Source organism: Abrus precatorius, unplaced genomic scaffold (assembly GCF_003935025.1).
Source record: "Abrus precatorius isolate BTA unplaced genomic scaffold, Abrus_2018 Scaffold3, whole genome shotgun sequence".
NCBI lineage: Eukaryota > Viridiplantae > Streptophyta > Magnoliopsida > Fabales > Fabaceae > Abrus > Abrus precatorius.
In genome coordinates this window covers 8,643,957-8,664,881 of record NW_020874373.1, presented here as the reverse complement: position 1 = coordinate 8,664,881, position 20,925 = coordinate 8,643,957, and the positions used below count along the sequence as shown (strand labels likewise).

General features: G+C 33.7%; 3 protein-coding genes across 4 annotated transcripts; 1 reads left to right on the top strand and 2 right to left on the bottom strand.

Moving 5' to 3' along the window:
* Nucleotides 1-2,639: 2,639 nt before the first annotated feature.
* LOC113861375 (protein NETWORKED 1D-like) lies at nucleotides 2,640-9,211 on the top strand. Of its 2 annotated transcripts, XM_027494156.1 has the most exons (4): nucleotides 2,640-2,851; nucleotides 3,483-7,714; nucleotides 7,808-8,039; nucleotides 8,124-9,102. In XM_027494156.1, exons 1-4 carry the CDS (start codon nucleotides 2,749-2,751, stop codon nucleotides 9,008-9,010), a joined length of 5,454 nt encoding a protein of 1,817 aa, XP_027349957.1. In that variant the 5' UTR covers nucleotides 2,640-2,748; the 3' UTR covers nucleotides 9,011-9,102. The 2 variants fall into 2 exon arrangements, with proteins under 2 accessions (XP_027349957.1, XP_027349956.1); XM_027494155.1 differs by having other exon boundaries at nucleotides 7,808-9,211.
* A 152-nt stretch (nucleotides 9,212-9,363) lies between these two features.
* Nucleotides 9,364-11,326, bottom strand: LOC113861376 (protein ANTAGONIST OF LIKE HETEROCHROMATIN PROTEIN 1). Its single transcript, XM_027494157.1, has 2 exons — nucleotides 10,961-11,326; nucleotides 9,364-10,660 (listed from the first exon to the last, which is right to left on the bottom strand). The coding sequence occupies exons 1-2, from the start codon at nucleotides 11,109-11,111 to the stop codon at nucleotides 9,624-9,626; spliced, it is 1,188 nt and encodes a 395-aa protein (XP_027349958.1). The 5' UTR covers nucleotides 11,112-11,326; the 3' UTR covers nucleotides 9,364-9,623.
* Nucleotides 11,327-12,785: 1,459 nt separating this feature from the next.
* LOC113862690 (sulfate transporter 3.1-like) lies at nucleotides 12,786-20,681 on the bottom strand. Its single transcript, XM_027495816.1, has 12 exons — nucleotides 20,259-20,681; nucleotides 19,595-19,802; nucleotides 18,753-18,924; nucleotides 17,604-17,669; nucleotides 16,245-16,358; nucleotides 15,753-15,869; nucleotides 14,837-14,963; nucleotides 14,075-14,361; nucleotides 13,782-13,972; nucleotides 13,598-13,683; nucleotides 13,436-13,512; nucleotides 12,786-13,147 (listed from the first exon to the last, which is right to left on the bottom strand). The coding sequence occupies exons 1-12, from the start codon at nucleotides 20,587-20,589 to the stop codon at nucleotides 12,962-12,964; spliced, it is 1,962 nt and encodes a 653-aa protein (XP_027351617.1). The 5' UTR covers nucleotides 20,590-20,681; the 3' UTR covers nucleotides 12,786-12,961.
* Nucleotides 20,682-20,925: the final 244 nt, after the last annotated feature.

Below are 20,925 nucleotides of genomic sequence, written 5' to 3'. Positions count from 1 at the left end.
ATTTATATTTATTTATACATTTTTATTTATTTTATTGTATAAATAATTATATACATTTACTATACGGATATAATTTTAGTAAAAATTTAATACTATTTAATTTTCTCCCATGATAAACTCGTGTGATTATCCTAATGCGACAAAGGAATTTGTTGGGGCAGCGTGTGGACGCGTGATGACACGAGGGAATCGAGTGATGTTGCAAGATTGCGCCGTCCTTGGCCTCTCCCCCACTCCTTCATTCTACCATTGTGTTCGTGTTGTTGATGTAGTATATATATATATATATATAATACTTACTCTGATCCTTTTTATAAAAAATAAAAAAATAGTTAAATTAATCATTTTTTATAAATATAAATTTTATTTTAAAAATATTTGTAATATTAAATAGAATAATTAATGTAGTTAATGTCTTGTAAATTTATATTTAATAATTAAAAAGTATAAAATAAAATAAATAATTTATACATCTTAAATTTATTTTTTATTTCTTATAATTAGGACACAAAAATACTTAATTAAATTTATTTTTAATAAAAAAAGACTGGAGGGAGTATTTTAATTTAATTTTTAACTAAATTTTTGTTAATACTTAATAATAACGATTAGTTATTCTTAATTTATAAATGTCAAATCAAATCTAATATCTATTATATCAATAAATGAGGATACGGTTATTCTGTTTTTTTTTAAAGTCAGTCAAAATATTTATCTAATATTTTAATTATATTATACATAATATTTACTATATCTAGAATTGACCTTTTATTTTATTCCATGTTAAGTCTGTGAGTGCATGTATTTTTTTCAACGTTTGTTTGCCTGTAGTATGCTTATTTAGCATGTATGATGGATTATATATTTTGTTAGTGATTTTTACGAATTTCTACAATAGGATACATATTGAAATTAGGCAGAAAATTGTCATAATAAATGAATTGACTGAAAGAGATCCCGTAAACATGATCAAACTACTTTTTTTCCCTGTTGGATATGAAATAATAATTGATCAATATATATTGTAGAGGGTAAATTAAAAAGTTGGTAATAAAAATGCAGAGTTCGAATTCCCTTCTTAAGACCATGAAAATAGAAGCATAATTTTATGAGTAAAAGTAAGCAAAAACAGGTAATTATGTATTTTTATGAATTTTAAAGGTGGGGAGCGTAGGAGTAGTGCTTGGTACAAATACAACCGTTGCTTTTGGCACACAATAATAGCGTTACTTTTTTTCACTTTTTTAGTTGTTGAGCCCGTGAAGCACCATTCAGCAACGGCAACTATACTTATTATTACATGGAATAAATCGACCCTAAAGTCGGTGACATGTTTGAAATTTTTTGAAACGCTAAACTAAACCGATTATACCTCTACACGTAAAATACACGCAACTAAGTTTGACACTTTTATAAGGAGTTTGATAATGAGTGCTTAATGCCATGGTTTATGGATTATTTTATGTTTTAATTATTTTGAAATTAATTTTTATAATTTAATGTAACAAATAATTTATTTTCATTAAATACTTTCTATTTTTTATTTTGTTGGTCATTAGAAACTCATTAGTAATTTTCTTATTAGTAATATTTTGCTAGACAAGAATTCCAGTAACGTAAAGAAGAAACATAAAAAGACAATATTGAGAATCTAAATTATATTTTTCTTTCCATTGCGGTTACTTTTACCACAATCTCCTGTTTTCAATTTCAATGTTCCTAATTAAGGTCAGCAATAATGGAATGAGATTATTACCAAAAAATGTATCAGATTCTAAATTATTCACTAATGTAATTTGATTTTACTGACCCATTTTTTATTTTGTTTTTCTTTATAGTCATGTTTCATTTTTTTTCTCTGCCAACTTGTTATGATTTTGTTTTCTTTTTCCACTTTAACAGTTCTGAGATGCTAGGAGACAGTACCACCAACATATACAGCATAAAAAGCAAAGCCGAGCAAGAGAGAGAGAGAAAGAGAAACAAACACACAAACCACATTGTCCGCAAAACATAGAGATCTAACAAACATGGGGTGACTCAGAAAATGGAATTAAAAAAGAAAAAGGGAAAAGCAGCTGAAGTTGTTTACCACCTTTGGTGTTAATTGGAACCGAATGGCTCAAGTTTGATTTTATTTTATTTTTTGGTGAGTAAAATTGTTGCTGAATTATGTGAGCTTTGATCTCTTGTTCATGAGTGCAACCTTCTTGCTGGATCATGTAGTTTGAATTATATGGTTGCCCATCTCATGTTCATAAGTGATCATCGTAAACAATGCTCTTTTTTGTTGAATTTTTAATATTCACATATTTTATGTTCTTGTTTACTAGCCAAATCCTGAGAAAAAAAATTTATGTGGCTTTTTGGTGTTCTAATTAGAATTTTGTGTTTGATCAGTACTAATTCTGGTGTATCACAAGTTTGTCCATTCACTATTGGAACTTGAGAGTTTAATTGATCAGGTAATTGTGTTTTTCTTTTGGGTTGCTGTTTTTTTTTTCCTTAACTTTTACTTTGACGAGATAAAATGGCATGGCTGTGATTTATCCGAAATTGAAACGTTTACATTCCCTTTGTTTTTGTTTTTTCTGATGATTATATGCAAGCAGCAAGAGATACTTGGCCTCACATCTGTTGTGTAACTGTGTTAAGGTGGTTCTGGTTTTTCTTCATTGAATTTTCACTGATTAAGTTCCTTCAACATCAGAAGACACGGTGTTGGTTTTAGTTCACTTGGCTGGAGTGATGGCCGCTCTGTCCCATGCTGATTCTAAAAGAATGTATTCATGGTGGTGGGACAGTCACATAAGCCCCAAGAATTCGAAATGGCTCCAAGAAAATCTGACAGGTAATTCTGGCTTTGTAAGCAACTCTTCTTATGAGTTTACATGGTTGTTCTTCATCACCTAAATTACACCCATTTCTTGTTTTCACATATATAGCAGAAAAATGCTTACGTTAAACCCAAAACAAATTGGATCTCTTGTTTGATTGCTATTATAGATAATTTATTCATATTGGTATGAGAGCTTATAAATTTGATTTTTCAAATTATTTTGTTGCTAAACGTTTAGGCTGTTGGACTAGTCTCTAAACGTTCTGGTATAAACCATTTCTAATTGTCAATATATATTCCCTTTGGGCATGTATGAAAACTATGGTTATGTATTTTTGTTTTATCTTTCTGAAGCTTCTCTGTTGGTGTATATCTTCATTAAAATTATTTTCTTTGTATTACTATTATCAGTTCTGTCTTGTATGGACATGTTACAGGCAAGAATTTTGTATGGTAGTCTGTGCATGATAATTAGACACATGTACTTCCTGTATTACATCTTACCTTTTACTTATAGCATCTATTTCCTTAATCATTCAAAAGAGATGTGGCAATGATTCATTTTGAAATTTGAATTTTGCTGTTAACATCCATCTAGAATCCTCAAACACTAATTATCACAATGGTACCTCTTCATGAACAGATATGGATACCAAGGTGAAGCAAATGATCAAGCTTATTGAAGAAGATGCAGATTCCTTTGCAAGAAGGGCAGAAATGTACTATAAAAAGCGCCCAGAGCTCATGAAATTAGTTGAAGAGTTTTACCGGGCATACCGGGCATTGGCTGAGAGATATGATCATGCAACTGGAGTGATACGCCAGGCACATCGTACCATGGCTGAAGCATTTCCGAATCAAGTCCCTCTGGTACCATCAGATGATTTACCCGGAGTTTCCTCCATGGATACTGAGCTGCATACACCAGAGACACTTAACCATTCTCGTGCATTTCTTGATTCAGATGAATTGCAAAAGGATGATTCAACTCATTTCCATGCCATTAAACGAAATGCATCTTATACTGATGAAGCTGATTCTACTACAAGCAGAAAGGGTTTGAAACAGCTAAATGATCTATTCATGTCAGGAGAACCTGTAAGTCATACAAAGTTTGCAGAAGGGCGTGCTAGAAGGGGGCTCAATTTTCTTGACACACAGGAGATTAATGGGCAAGAAAATGGAAGCCATGATACTGGGGATCGTGTCTTATCTGAGTCAGAACGGATGACCAAGGCAGAGACAGAAATTTTGGCCTTAAAGAAAGCACTTGCTAAGTTAGAAAGTGAAAAGGAAGCTGGCTTGCTTCAGTATCAGAATAGTTTGGAGAGATTGTCTAATCTGGAATCGGAAATGTCTCGTGCAAGAGAGAATTCAGAAGGACTTAACGAAAGAGCAAACAAAGCTGAAGCTGAAGTTCAAACCTTAAAGGAAGCTCTTACTGAATTACAGGCTGAAAGAGAAGCTAGTCTTCTTCAGTACCAGCAGTGCTTGGAGAAAACATATGATCTGGAGAAAAGTATTTCTTCTGCTCAGAAGGATGCAGGAGAACTTAATGAACGAGCTACTAGGGCTGAAACTGAAGCTGAATCCTTAAAGCGAGACCTTGCTAGAGTAGAAGCTGAAAAGGAAGCTGCCCTTGTTCAATATAAACAGTCCTTAGAGACGTTGTCAAAACTAGAGGAAAGATTAGTACAAGCTGAAGAGAATGCAAGGAGAATTAATGAGCAAGCTAGTATAGCAAAAAATGAAATTGAGGACATGAAGTTAGAAATTGCTAAACTTACTGAAGAGAAGGAAGATGCAGCTCTTCGTTATCAGCAATGCTTGGAGATAATTTCCAGTCTGGAGTATAAACTCTCTTGTGCCAAAGAGGAGGTGCATAAGCTAAATTGCAAGATAAATGATGGGGTTGAACAGTTACATAGTTCTGAACAGAAGTGTCTTATCTTGGAAACATCTAATCAGACTCTGCAATCCGAATTGCAGTCTTTGGCACAGAAATTGGGATCTCAAAGTGAAGAACTTAGTGAGAAGCAGAAGGAATTGGGAAGACTTTGGACTTGCATACAAGAGGAGCGGTTGCGGTTCATTGAGGCTGAAACTGCTTTCCAAACTCTTCAGAATTTGCACTCTCAATCTCAGGAAGAGCTTAGGTCTCTTGCCACTAAGCTTCACAATAAGGCTGAAATTTTGGAGAAAATGGAATCCCATAAGCAGGTTTTAGAGGATGAAGTACACAAGGCCAAGGAGGAAAGCAAAACTCTAAATGAGCTCAAATTATCTTCATCTTTGTCTATAAAAAATTTGCAGGATGAGATATTAAATTTGAGGGAGACAATAAAGAAACTTGAACTGGAGGTTGAATTGCGAGTAGATGAACGAAATGCTCTTCAGCAAGAAATTTACTGTCTTAAAGAGGAGCTTCATGATGTGAATAGAAGACATGAATCCATGATGGAGGAGGTCAGATCAACTGACTTTGATCCACTGTGCTTTGCCTCATCTGTGAAGAAATTGCAAGATGAAAACTTAAAGCTAAAGGAAATAAGTGAATCAGACGAAGATGAGAAAGGAGCTTTAAAGGAAAAACTGGAGATCATGGAGAATATTTTGGAAAAAAATGCTGTTTTGGAGAATTCCCTCTCAGATTTAAATGCTGAACTGGAAAGTGTCCGTGGAAAGGTAAAGGTATTGGAAGAAACTTGTGAAGCTTTGCTTGGGGAGAAATCCTCTCTTGCTTCTGAGAAGGCCACCTTGTTTTCTCAGTTACAAGCCACAGCTGAAAAGCTGGAAAAGCTCTCAGAAAAAAACAACCTTTTAGAAAGTTCACTGTTTGATGTGAATGCTGAGCTTGAAGGATTAAGGGTAAAGTCAAAGATTTTAGAAGACTCTTGTCTGTTGCTTGACCATGAGAAGTCCAGTCTCATGTCTGAGAAAGAAACCTTAGTTTCACAATTGAACGTCACTCATAAAACACTGAAAGATCTTGAGGAGAAACACAGTGACTTGGAACTGAAGCATCTGGAATTGAAAGCAGAAAGGGTGTCCGCACTTCAAAAGTTGGAAGAGCTCCTTGTTTCCTTATATGCTGAGAGGGAAGAACATTCCAGAATTGTGCAATTGAGTGAAAGTCACTTGGCTGAGAAGGAATTACAAATTTATATTCTACAAGAAGATGCAAATTACCAGAAAAATGAATATGAAGTGGAACTGGACAGAGCTGTACATGCTCAAATGGAAATCTTCATCTTGCAGAAATGTATCCAGGATTTGGAGCAAAAGAACTTCTCCCTTCTAGTTGAGTGTCAGAGACTCTTGGAGGCATCCAAAATGTCTGATAAATTGATATCTAAATTGGAGAATGACAATGTTCAAAAGCAAGTTGATGTGAATTCATTGTCTGACAAAATTGAAGTACTAAGGATTGGGCTGCTTCAAGTGTTAAAGACTCTTGACATTAACAGTGAGCATTGGTGTGAAGATTTGATTGAAGAAGACCAGGAGCTTCTGAACCATATACATGGCAAACTTCAGGAGACACAGAATTCTTTTGTCACAATTTTCAATGAAAGCGAGCAAGTGGCCATTGAGAATTCAGTTCTTGTTACATTCCTTGGCCAGTTGAGATTAAAGGCCGAAAATCTTTTGACAGAAAGAAATGCCCTTGATAAGGAGTTGAGGACCCAGTCTAAGCAGTTCTTGGCATTGCAGGTAAAGGTACAAAAGATTCTGGAGAAGAATCAGGAATTGAAGTTGACAATTAGCAAGGGAGAAGAGAAAATGGAAGTGATGACAACTGAAATAGAGAATCTATGCAAACAGCTGTTAGACTTGAAAGAGGATTACGTAAACATAAAAGAAGATAGTGGCAAAACAATTGAAGAGAAAAATACCTTGATGAGAAGACTTCTGGACCTGGGTGAAGAGAAAAGTAGGTTGGAAGAAGAAATCTGCATCATGATTCATGAGACAATAGCTCAATCTAATATTTCTCTGATCTACCAGAACATTGTCTTTGAAAAACTCCTGGCACTTGAGGTGCTAAGCAAAGATCTTGATAGACTTTGTTCAGTAAATAACAACCTTGAGGAGAAATTAAAAATAATGATGGGCAAATTAGAAGATACACAAATGGAAAATTCATATCTTAAAGAGTCATTTGTAGTGTCAAACATTGAACTAAAATTAGTTCAATCCGTCAATGATCAATTAAATTGTCAGATTATGAATGGAAAGGAATTGTTGTCTCAAAAGGAAAATGAGATTTTGGAAGCAGCAGAAATGTTTAGTGCTTTAAATGATGAGAAAACAGAATTGCAAAGATTGGTGGAAGATCTGAAGAGCAAGTATGATGAGGCCAAGGAGATACTTGAAGACCAAGCTAGTCAAATTTTAAAATTATCCTCAGACAAGGATCGTCAAAATGAAGAGCTTGGATGCCTTTGTGAAGTGAATCAGAAGTTAGAGGCTAAAATGAGGCACCTGCATCAAGAACTTGGAGAAACTAAACTGAGGGAAGAGAAGCTTAGTTATGAACTACTTAAGGGAACAAATGAGATCGAACAGTGGGAAACCAAGGCAGCCACACTCTATACCAGACTGCAGATTTCTGCTGTCAATGAGACATTATTTGAGGGGAAGGTTCATGAGCTAGCTAATGCATGTCAGAATCTCGAACGCAGAAGCAACTTTGAAGGCATGGAAAGTGAAATGCTGAAAGAAAGGGTTAACAGGTTGGAAGGTGAAAACGGGAGACTACATGGTCAGTTGGCTGCTTATGTCCCAGCTGTTAGTGCTTTGAATGATTGTATAACATCCTTGGAGATGCAGACGCTTGTACAAGCAAAACCTCATGACTTCAAAGTATCTAAGGTAATTAACATGCTATCTTCAACTGAAAACCAGCTACTATTGCATTTTTTTTTAATGTAGCTGTAATCTGTTCATTCAAATCTTTGTTTCCAGGTTAAAGATTTGGCAAATCAGAACTACACTGAAGATGATCAACAAACTGTTGAAGATCAGAATGCTACCACAACAGATGCTCTTCCGGACTTCCAAGACATGCAGAACAGGATCAATACAATTGAAATGGTTGTTAAAAAGATGAATGAAAGTTTCAAACCTAAGGATGAAATGAGAGAGATTCAAATGTTAAAATCTGGAATCAGGTGGCGTCAAGGAAATATCCAAGCAAGTAAGCAATTTACTCAAATGGATGAAGCAAAGGAGAATCCAGGTGGACCTGCTGATGAACAGAAGACAAGAAAATCAGTGTCAGATATCCTTGTAGCAGAAATTGAAGTTCTGCCAAAAGACATCATGCTTGATCAAACGATTGAATGTTCATCATACGGGGTGAATAGGAGAGGAAGTCTTGAGTCTGATGATCAGATGCTTGAATTGTGGGAAACTGCTAACAAGGATGGCGCTATTGGTCTGACAGTTGGCAAGGCACCAAAGACAGCCACTGCACCTACTGGATACCATCAAAAGAGAGTGACCAAGGAACCCAAAAACAAATATCCTTCAGTAGAGTCCTTGATTGAGAAGGAGTTGAGTGTGGACAAATTAGAGATCTCAAGAAGATTGACACAGCCACATCGACATCCACATGAAGATGGCAACAAGAGGAAGATTTTAGAAAGACTTGATTCTGATGCTCAAAAGTTGACAAACCTTGAAATTACTGTACAAGATTTGATGAGCAAGATGGAAATTACTGAGGAGAGCACAAAGGGAAAAGGTATTGAGTATGATACTGTGAAAGAGCAGCTTGAAGCTGCCCAAGAATCCATCACAAAGTTGTTTGATGCCAACCGAAAGTTGAAGAAGAATGTAGAAGAGGGTACCTCATCCTTTGCTGGGAAGTCTGCAACAGAATCAGATGAGAGTGGAAGCATAAGCAGAAGGAGAGTTTCAGAACAGGCTCGGAGAGGGTCTGAAAAAATAGGACGGCTGCAGTTGGAGGTGCAAAGACTGCAATTTTTACTTCTAAAGTTGAATGATGAAAAAGAAAGCAAAGGAAAAGCATTGATTGATGATCGAAATCCAAGGGTCCTTTTGAGAGATTATCTCTATGGTGGGACAAGAAGAAACTACCACCAGAAGAGGAAGAAGAAAGCACCCTTTTGTGCATGCATGCAACCTCCTACTAAAGGAGATTAATTTGGCTGATTTTTAGCGTAGTTTAAGATTACATGAGACATTTGCTTTCTTGTTTGTAATTTTTTATTAGTCTAGAAATGGTTCAAGACCCTACCTGTTTATCTATGGAAAGGTTGTAGCGTAGAGACCCTGCTGTACATGTTGTGTAATGTTCACTCAGGAGAAGAAGCTAGGATGGAATTTTCACCATTTCGTTTTCTGACTAACCCCCTCCGTCTTATTTCCTTCTTGGTTAGACGTGCTGTTCTTATTTAGCTACTACTTTGATTACCATTGTGGTGCCATGCAATTATCTTCCTGTTTTGTTTGTCTTAAGAATCGTTTGTTCAACATAAAAAGCAATAACTGAATACATTAAGACTCATATTTCTGTCATATAATGGCTTATTGAGAAATTATCCTACAAGCCAAAAGCTAAATGCTCAGTAACATTTCTTCCAATAATAAAAAATTAATATTCAACAAAAACAATGGCGATAAAATCCCAATCCTCAACCAAAAAAACAGAAGAAAAAAAAAACTGAGACTCCTAAGTTTAACAACAAAATGCCGAGGCCAAAAGTCAAATTCTAGATCAGACGTAGAGAGATGACATCAGAAGTGCCTTGAACATCTAATTGCAATCCGGTTGTAAATGCTTGATCAAATTCTCTCGCATGGTCCTCCCTGAAGGATCAACTTGCTTGCAAGACTGTTCTTGATATCCAGAATCATGATGACCAGACAAGGCAACATTTTGATGTAAGATGTCTCCGAAGTCAATGATTATATTATGAAGCAGACAACATGTCAAGATAATACTGGGCAATTTCCTCTTATCAGGTCTCCACATAACCTTACTCAGGATTCTCCAACTTCCCTTTAACAGTGAGAATGCCCTCACAGCAAGGAGCCTTGCAGCTCCATGTTTGTGATTGAAAGTAGACTGCGAAACTGATGTGGCATTATTTTCATAAGGAGTCATAAGCCATGGAAGAAGAGGATAACTGTACCCACCAACTACATATTCTCTTACAACATCTCCACCTAAAGTTTTTACATTTCCATTTAAACGCTCCCCATTCTCCGAGAGTTTGAACAACGCTGAACACTTCAACAGTCTGGAAAATGTCATGCCCCCAGGCAAACCTGTCATGATATCAATAAACCTCATTTCATGATCAACAATTCCCTGTAACAACATGCTGTAGTTCTTTTCTTGATCGCACCAATCATCCGAGGTTTGGACAGCCGGAAGGGTCATCATGATGTGCGTTGCATCAATGGCTCCACAGCAATTAGGCAACCCATAGGATGCTTCAAAACCAAGCTTGATTTCCCGCATTCTATCGAAATCAGGCCACTTGAGATGATGTTTAGCACGTTCCTCCAGCGCTTCTATGAATCTCCAAGTCACCTGAGACACTGTTGACTGGCCAACCCCAAAGGCAGCTCCAACTGAGACTTGAGACTCACCAGATGCCAACCTTCTTAGGGCAATGGCAACCTGCTTCTCAACACTAAGCAGCCTTCCCTCTATGTTGATGAGCCCTGATGGAGGCCTTGATATGAGATCCTCCCTCACAAGAGAACATATATACTCAAAAGTAGTCTTTGACACCCTAAAGAAATACTTAAACCCTTCTGCCTCATCACCAGGTACAGAATATCCTGCAGGTGCATATCATACCCATTCAAATCAAAAATTTTCAAAACAAACCAATCATACCCAAAACAAAATAAGTTATGAAGACATCATTGCCCTAAAGAATAGGGTGTGGGTAGAAAATCCCTGAGTTGACCCCATCATTTCTTTTATCAATTACACATAAATAGCAGGATAGTTGCAATTCATTAAGCGATAAACACAATAGAGAAGAAACGCATGCATGAAAGGGTTTCCTTGCAGAACAACATCATGGATAATTAATTAAAGTTTGAAACTTTGAAAGGAAATGGAATGATGAGAACCTGGGGCAGTAGAATTCTTGTGCCAGAAAGAGTCCCACCAATCGGTTTCACTTGTTCTGGGCTCAACAGGGACCAAACTCACCTGTTTGTGTTTTTTGAACTTTTTGGTCTTCTTTTTGGTTTTCTTTGATTTTTTCTGAAAGGGTGCCATTGAGCATAACAGAACCAATAATTCACTCTTCCCAGTGACAGAAGAATAACCTTAGCTTACCTGGCGCTAGTAAAATGCCGAGAGACAGAAGAAGAGTACAGTGACTGAAGTGAAGTTGAATGTGACTCGGAACACACGATCTTTGTCTTTGCTCTTTTTGTTTTAGGATTCTAAAGTAGTCCAAAATGAGAACTCGGCTAATCTATCTGCCCAAAAGAAAACTCTTTCATATTTGGAGAAGGTATATGTGTGTCATTTCTACTTTTTTATTTTTTGGATACTCTAAATTCCCTATTAACTACGGAACAAACGCATTGCAAACTAAATTCTGACCATTCTGAAATTCAACATCCAACAGCATCATATGTACTGTGGTTGTGGTTATTTTTTAACAGCTCTATTTTTTTAATTTTTTAAAAACTTTTGTTTATTTTCAAAACAAATGTTTCCAACAGTTAAATTATTTTTAAAACTATGACAAAATAACCCGTCGACATAGCTTTTAGCACCATCAAGTGTTTTTAAAGAAGAAAAATTAATTGTTTGTATTGATAAACTCACTTCGAAAAACTTGGGGATTCTATTTATAGTGAATATATGTTTATTTAAGGGAAGTTGATTCACTAAAGACCAACATCTAATTACTTCGTAGAATCTGGATCCTCTGCGGCCGAGCTGACTCTCCAGCCCAAAAATTACCTATTGTGAAATGTGCGATTAACTAATTATAATTTTTTATAATTATTGGATATAAATTTAACTACTGAGATTTTTACTGTAGAGGCTCTAAATGAAATAAAATGATAAAAATAGAAGAAATGTCTAAATACTAAACTTTGAAATAAAGTTAACAGTTTTTTTTAAGTTAATCAGATGATTAGGTTGTTTAGTTTTAAAAATAAATTTAAAACTAAATTGATTATAATTATTTTTATTTGAGTTTAAAATAAAATTTTTTGATTAACTAAATTAATTTAATTGATTTGGTTAAATCAATAACTTTATATATCACCAAAAAATTGATACAAATTCAAGTACAAATGGCGTGCCTCAATATAATGAAAAATAAAATAGGAAATCGAGACAAAAGTTTTATATCTAACTAGAAGTTAAGATGCAAGTGTTTCATAAAATTATTTTGTATTAATATTTGTGTACAATTCGACATTGGTATGGTTAAAATTATCAAGTTCATCGAGTCAATTCAATCTGATAAACTTTCCTACTTTAAACTTCTTTACAAGGTAAAACACGAATCATATTTTGGTAATTGTTAATTTAGTTATAAAAGTTTTTTAACAACTTGAGTTGATCGTAAAAGATTTTTTTCAAAAAGCAAAAGATGATATAAGGCTCCGAATTCATACTCTTTAAAAAATGACATGATCAAAGTTTTGAATAGATACTAATCAACAGCATATTCAAAGGACTTTATTCACTAACTATATCTGACTTGATATTAGTTGATGATCTTACTTCTCAAATACTTTGTATTATTCCTTTTTTATTCCAGCAAACTAAAAAGAACTTGTCCGGTTCCAAAATGAGGCAATAATATATGTTCATGTTACCTACTAAGCTTTAGAACATTTCCAAAGGAACACTTCTCAGATCTATTGCAGCCAGTTTTCAATTGAATAGATTAAGCATGATACATAAAAATACATATGTTGGGAACTTTCTTCCAACTCATCATTTGGAGAAATTAAAATACTCATGCACCTATGCCTCTAAATCCTTTGCAGCATGATTCTCAAACTCTCATGCCACCTAGTGTAAGGTTGACTTAGCTAAGAAGAAAACTCGTAAGCTTCATGAGATCTAAACAATCTCTGTTACATTACTGAGACTCAGACATTGTTCCAACCTTCTGATTCATCTTTCATGGGGTTTGGTTTGTGCGTATGGAGCATGAAGTTGCATGCTCCAACAGCCTCTTCAACTGTCAGATAAATCCATTTCTGCCCCAATTCATCAAGGAACTTGGATTTGTTCAACTTCTTCATCACCTCGCTTCCAGGATTGACCAAAACAAGCTAAAGAAATAGGAATGAATGATTACAGAAGATCAATTTAAAAAGAGTTTAAAAAAACAGAAAAAAACAGAAAACTCTTTTTAAAAGAGAAATCAAACATAGTGTTCTAAACAAAAAACAAATCAAAATCCTCTTAAAAGTTTAAATTAATTTACTGCCTCATCCATTTTTAGAAGCTCTTGTTTAGCGTTTTCAAAAGTTGAGGTGGATAACTTCATTTTAACTTTTTTATAGAAATCCGATTTATTTTAGTTTATCTATTAGATAACCCGACAAAGAAATAATTACTTGCAACCCTCTTCTGTCAACAATCTTCTTTAACTCCTCAAGCATGCTTATTCCGCTTGTATCAATGTTGCCAACAGCTGCCAATAATATATTGCAAGTTAGACTAATAATCTTACTTACTAGATTGTTAATTACTTCATTTTTCTTGAATCAATAATTTACCAGTCATATCCATTATAACATACTGCAAACTGGTTTGCCCTGTAGCTTTAATTCTGTCTTCCTCTTCATCAATCCACCTTGTGATCCTATGAACAATATTCTTTTATGAAATTCCAATTTTATTGGAGGCCGATATTTTTTGCATGGAATTAAGAGCATAACTACAAATCCACTAATTGCTTACCTCTCTCTTAAATAGCTTGCATTGGTAAAGTAAATTGGTGCATCAATTTCAAGAATTAGGATTCCGGGAATATGATTTGCATTTGGATATTGCTCTACATTTCTATATACTGCAGAATTTGGAATGTTGCCTAAAAGAAATGTCCTTGGCCTAGCAATAAATAAAAGTACTCGAAGTAGAGATACAGCAACCTGCATATTCACACAAAACACATTAATCTCCGTAACCTTTATATCAAAACTCAACAATGGATAAGTTCAAAGTCTGCATAGTGGGATAATTATGAAACATACTGCTATGACTAGGCCAATTTCAACACTGCCAAAGACTACACCAATATAAGCACTGAAGCACACCAAAAAATCAAATTTGTCGATTTTCCACAAATGAATGGCTGCTTGATAATCTATGAGTCCAAGCATTGCAGATACAATTATGGCTGATAGCACCACTAGGGGAGTATAATGGAAAAGGGGTGTCAAGAATAACAATGTCAACATTACTGCAATTGACATTACAATGTTTGATCCTGCAGTCTTGCACCCAGCATTGTAGTTCACAGCTGAACGTGAAAATGGTCCTGAAACAACATTAATTTTAATACCAAATTTGTTAGCTATTGATGCAGAAAAATGTTTTAACAAATTTATCTTAATTTTGACTGAAGAGTTAGAAAGCATGAACATGACATAGGACACAGATAACTATACAACAACACATACATAGACAAAGGTACAACAAATTTTAAATTAAAAAATCATGTTTTAAAAATGAACATGAATGATTGAAAACATGATAAAATATTGTAATTTATTTTATTGCAACACTTTCATTTGTAATTTTAAAAACAAAAGTCAATTTATGTACAATATGTATTGGCGTAGTTCAAATAATATTGAATTTAAGCGTTTATGCTTTCTATGTGAAGAGTAAAGACTGAAAATTAACTTGCAGTTAAATAATTGAGGATTTTATTGATGTAATACACCAAACTTATATGTAAAATATCCACAATCTACGTATTTTGTACTAACGATTATTGATGAAACAATTACCTGTGGTGAGATAGCAAGAGGTGAACGAACCGAAAATATTCATGGTTCCAATAGCTACCATCTCTTTATTGCCATCAATATGGTAATTCTTAAACATTGCAAAGCTTCTTCCCACTGCTATTCCTTCCTGCACAGAATCATCTATTCAGTCCTATGACATTGTTGACACGAGTACGAATGAAATGGAGTGGAAAATAATTATTTGTTCTATGAGAAATCTTATTTCTATAACACTTCTTATAATTTTTTTCCGAACTAAGAGAAAGGAAAAGAATAGAGAAAAATGAGTGATAAGATAAATTATGTGACGCAAAAAGATGTAGAAAAAAATAAGTTCTAAAAATTTGTTATAATTTGTGTACAGAGTATCATAAACTCCATATTTTTGTTTAAAAAACCTTTGGGACATGCTCCAAGAAATTAGGACTCTGGATTGGTACAAAGAGTGACAAATTTAGAAACTTTAAGTTGCAAAGGCGAAATATACACGTAAATCAATACCATTAAAAATATAACATAATACCATTAAATACGTGAGATATTAGGAACAAATTTTTCAACAATTTCATTATTTAAATTATTAAAAATTAATGTTTCATATTATTACTTTTAACTTTTACTTATTTATATATATACACACACATATTTCTTAAAATTACATCTCAAATATAAAAAAAAATCTTGTAATATCTCTTACTTCACCAAATTAGGAAAGGAGGAGGACCATAGATCAAACGAAGAGTTTTTTATTGTTTTACAAGCTCTATCATTTTCCTGCTTTTTTAAACAAGAAAATGTTTTTTTCCTTTTGGCTAATTGGTGTGATAGTTTAGAGTTGAGATTTGTGTGTTGATGGGGCATGTCACACCTTACCCTTTACCTCTACCAAAGGAAATGAGATTTGAAAAGTACTTACAGCAAGCGCAATAATGCCAGTGACAAGCCCAGTTTTTATGGCTGTACCCATATAAGGCGACACAAACACCAAATCCATCACCGAAGGTGGATTTAACCCCTTCTTCAATTCTCCTATCTGAAACAACGTTTCAATAAATTAAATTCTTTGAATGATAAGAGTAATCCTAATACACAATTACTCCATAACAAGAAAGCACTATTCAGCAAACGGGCCGTGGTTTAGAGTGCATGGGCCCAATTATAAATGCATTAGAGGGTCCCACACAGTGTTGGTGGGGCCTGGGGAGGACAATAATTTGAAATTGGGCTGAGGACAAGAACCCAAAAGGCCTTCAAACATGTGGGCCTTGGTGTATGTCCTATTCTTATCAGGCAGGCTAGCAGCACTAGTGCCGTGTTTGGCTGTGAGCATTAGTCCCGAGAGCTTTAGAAAGTTGACCGACAAAAAGTGCGTTACGAAAAGGAGTGTTTGGAACTTGGAAATACTCACCACTTGAACGCCGTGCTTCTCGGCGTGAGTGAGATAAACCAGAAGACTTCCCAGTATAACGGACATTAGTGGTGCCATTGCTGACACCCAGAAGAACTTCGGTCGTCGTTTGCTCTGCCATCACAATCCCAAATTACAATCACTTTTATTTTCATCAACATAACAGAACAATGCTACTATCCTACTCTTTTAAAAAATTATTAATTTATAAAATAAGTATTTTGATTTATTAAAAATATTGAATGATTTAATCAATATCCTAAAAGTAATGGTTACAAAAAATAAAAGTAAAGATTTTTTTATAAGAAAATTTTATTAATCTATTTCTCAATTATTTTAATGCATCGAAACATTATTTTTAATGAAAAAATCACTTTGAATTTTTTAAATTATAAACCACAACCAATTCTGAGTCTGAAATATGTTGCTTATAAGAAAGTTTTGAAAGAGTTTTAGATTTCTAAAAGTGATTAACCTTTATTTAAGTTTTTCAAAGAAAGAAAAACCCAATATTTATAGGTAAACTTATGAATATGATCTTATTTTAAAGTACTTGTTGTCTAATTCTTTTATATATATATATGTATATATATATATATATATATATATATATGATATATTTTTCAATAAGAGTTTCTCTTTCCAGACGTTAAAATAACTTTTTAGAAGTTATTTAAAAATCACTTTTTAAAAAAATTCAAGCAAGCATGTCTTAAAGTTTTAAATAAATCATTATTGTAGGTTTTAGAAAAAAATAACAATAATTAAACACCCTATAAGAATAGCACCCGAAAGGCAATTAGGTCCTTTTCCATCAAGTTCATCGAATGAAAACAAGTTTAATTAAATAGGGTATAGTAATATTATATAACTAATAATATATTATAAAAAAAAAGTATGATTTACCAAAGTCAATAGTACAATATAGTAAATTACTTTGTCGTGGCTGTAGTTGGGAACATGAAGAAAATAAGAAGGATGTAATGTCAATTGCCTCCGAAAAATTCGGCGACTTCAAATAAGGGATCAAGTAGGAAAAGTAGGTTAGGCTTGAAAATAGAGTTAGATCAAAAGAATAAGTTGTTTTCAATATCCCAGCCTCAGAAAAATGGGGCATTAACAAAGTGAAGTAATGGGATAATTAGTATCTTATCCTTCACAGTTAAGGTCATGGCTCTTGGTATGAAAATAAGATTTGGTCTGTTTCTTTTTCTTTGTTTTGTTAGCGTTACAACTTTACTTTGGGGAATAAAAAAGAAACAAATTAATTAAAGAAAGTGAAGGATTAAGTGCAACACATTATGTGAAACGTGGAAATGGCATATATCTAGAATAATAAATGGGTTAGGTATCACTTACGAAGTATCTTGTGACGAGAAGGAAGAAGATAAAGCAGCAACCCAACACAGCGCTTTCCCACCTCCACTACAATACATTAACAAATGAGAAAACAAAATTATGCTTCATTCTACCAAACAATGAGTATTCACTATTCAACAGAGCAAGAGGACAACATTGTTTCTTTCTTTTTAATTTCATCAGAAAATCATTCGTTGACATGTTTTCGTGTTGGTTTACAATATTTCTAAACTTGTTGATTCAGTTAATGATGAATTCTACTCTGCCCAACGAAAGATATAGATTATTTATTAAACTAATTAATCATGTAGAAAGATTGTAGAACGTTATGTATAAATTCTAGTGAACTACGTTTGGCATTAGTTAAATGAAAAATGAAAAACTATAAAATGTAAAAATGTAATGTGCAAATAATAATTAATATGCCTTTTTTCGTTTCAGAATATATAAATATTTTTGGAGCTGTGTATGTTGGGCATGATGGTGAGTGGTGTCTGAGGTCGAAAGAATGTGTTGTATTGTACTATAGTGGATAAAAAAAATCACACAGCAGAGATGAGGGGAGGAAGAGGACAAGTACTATAGCTGTAGAGTTGTGTTTCAATTTGTACAAGAATAATATTTTTTTATATTATACTTTTTTCATTCAATTTCATATATTTATTATTTTTATTTTTTATATCACATTTATTTATTTTATTTTATTTTTCTTAACGAAATTAAGCTCTTTAATGAAGTGTAGGGTGTTACTGCCTCAAGATAAACGAGGCAACTGGCTTAGGTTTCCAATCATTTAAGATTTTTTTAAAAATATACTAAAAATAAATCATTTAATTGGTTTTATTACTTATTTGAAACTTTATAAAAAAAAGTAATTTAATATTAACTTTGACAGGAACGGCTATTTTTTAAATAAAATATCGTGTTATTAAAGAGTTAAAAATTTGTGAACAAACTCTCAAATGAATATCACATAAACAGCGGGCGTTATAAATATTATCTATTAAAACAAAATTTTAGAAATCGTTAATTATAAAATTATTTAGAAATTGACAATTTACATCATACAAATCCGCCAATAATTTAATCTGAATTCTGAAAAAATTTATATACAGGCAGTCAAAATATCAGTACCCCAACTTTACGTACCTCATGAGTTTGTGAAAAAACAGAGCGCATTACTGACACGAGATCTGCATCATGGGTGAAATGTTGAAGACCTAGAATTGATTTTAGCTGTTGCAGGCAAACCACTGTGGCTGCTCCCCCCATGAACCCTACTATGGCTGCATGTGACAGAAAATCCACGATAAACCCTAACCTGCACTTCCATATTGTTAATGATTAAGTAAATAACTCATATTAATTAAAATAATCTTATTTCAAAGGAAAATTAGATTGGAGAGAGTCAAAAAATAAGAAAGAATATATATATATGATAAGAAAAGAAGACAGATAGTAAAAAAAACATGTAAGCTTATTGAGATGCGAATAAATCATACTTGTATATACTATATTATATATTATAGTACTGAATATTGATACAAAAAGGCTCCATCCAATGCATACCACGATATATGATACTGAAAGCAAAAGCCAATAAGTCCTGTCGCTTTGCACAAGCTGATTCCAGAATTTAAATTTATTTATATAGTAATTAATATCTATATGCTATACGAAAAGGGGTGGGGATTGAACTCTCATAATTGCAAAATACAAATGGTTTCACGAGACAAATAACCAAAAGACAAAAAACTCCAGCCCATAGCGAACTACAGAACTGCGAAAATATTTTCCTCTCGAATAATATGATTCCGCTACATATAAATTATGTTTTAAAGGAAAAAAGATACTGACAAGAACATGCCGTTGATTTTCGTTTTGTTTTCATTTTAATAAATTTCTCATGCGAATTAAACCTATTATGTTAATAATTATTGTTATTTCATGAGATTCTCAATATCTAAGTAGAATAAATTAATTATATCTACCTAAATAGACCGAGTGATGCCTGCAAAACTCCAGCAAAGAATGTAGCTGTGAAAGCCAAGTGGAGAAAAAGCTTTGGGTTCTCGTTGTAATTAACCTCTCGACCCAACATGGAAGCCATGAGAAGCGACCCAACCGCCACAGTTCCCACTGCCAAATCCCTTGAGCTCCCCATCATCGCATAAATCAATGGCGGTATAAAGCTCGAATCTGCATTTCATACGTATTCTCTCATCACATCAAAATCCATATAGAAAACGTATAAAAATGTCATTAAATCAATAGTTTTTTAATGTTTGTAAAAAAACACACAGTAAAATGTTGGTAAAAAAATTATTTTATTTAATATTATAATATTTTATAATTCTCCATAAAAAAATTCGATATATAAACTTTTTATTATGTATTTTATGACACTCATTAAATAAATTAACAAAAGTGGTTAATTTGAGTGATATGGAATTAATTTGACATCTGAAGTAAGATCTTCAGTCTTGTGGGAATTTAAGTGACATGGAAAGTGACCTTTGTATACTAAAGATTTTATGAAAGACAAAAAATTAAGAAAATGATAGATTGACCAAATTAAGTATAGTATATGATTATTTGAGTACTTGCTAGCTAGCTATAGTTGATGATGATTAAGTAGGAAGTATAATTACTCACAAAGTCCAAGAATGGGAGGCAGATTAGCTAGCTTTGCGTAACTGATGCCTTGAGGAATAGCCAAACTAGCAATGGTGATGCCAGCTACGAGGTCTGATTTGAAGAAATGAAGAGTGTATTGTGGTGCCCACTCGAAGATTGGGAAGAAGTACTCAAGTCCAAGCAACAACCTCTTAGAGGCTGGCTGGTTCTTGAACTTCCTCAATGGGTCATCTGGGAAGAACGTTTCTTTCAAAGAGTACTTTAGAGACTTCAAGAAGGATTGTGGAGGTGGAATGGCCACACGGTGCACGTTCATACCCGAAGGGTATGCATAATCTGTGTTACCCATGTCTAAGACTACAACAAGAGATATATAGATTTGATATATTTATATGATGCGTTTTTTGGCACTACTTTGTGTAGGGGCTATTTATATATGCTTGCTACTTTGTGTAACTTAATGGAAATGATGTGGTAGCTAGCTAGTTAGCTAGGACTATGGTATATATAATTGGCAATTGAAAGTGTGAAGAGGCGGTGATCGATGATGGTTGAAAAATGAGAAGTGAAGAGAGGGGATAAGGATGAAGGGAAGAGGAAGAGGGTAAGGGTGAGGATTGGTGCTAGAACTGACGAGAAGGTTGTGAATGATATGGGTTTTATAAGGGTATTTGACCTGTGTGTG

Coding starts and splice junctions, on each gene's coding strand:
- LOC113861375 (XM_027494155.1), top strand. CDS start 2,749: ATGGCCGCTCTGTCCCATGCTGATTCTAAAAGAATGTATTCATGGTGG. Junction 2,852..3,482: donor GCTCCAAGAAAATCTGACAG/GTAATTCTGGCT, acceptor CTTCATGAACAG/ATATGGATACCAAGGTGAAG. Junction 7,715..7,807: donor ATGACTTCAAAGTATCTAAG/GTAATTAACATG, acceptor CTTTGTTTCCAG/GTTAAAGATTTGGCAAATCA.
- LOC113861376 (XM_027494157.1), bottom strand. CDS start 11,111: ATGGCACCCTTTCAGAAAAAATCAAAGAAAACCAAAAAGAAGACCAAA. Junction 10,661..10,960: donor CAAGAATTCTACTGCCCCAG/GTTCTCATCATT, acceptor ATGCACCTGCAG/GATATTCTGTACCTGGTGAT.
- LOC113862690 (XM_027495816.1), bottom strand. CDS start 20,589: ATGGGTAACACAGATTATGCATACCCTTCGGGTATGAACGTGCACCGT. Junction 18,925..19,594: donor GCATCACTCGGTCTATTTAG/GTAGATATAATT, acceptor ATGGAAGTGCAG/GTTAGGGTTTATCGTGGATT. Junction 15,870..16,244: donor AGAAGCACGGCGTTCAAGTG/GTGAGTATTTCC, acceptor ACGTTGTTTCAG/ATAGGAGAATTGAAGAAGGG.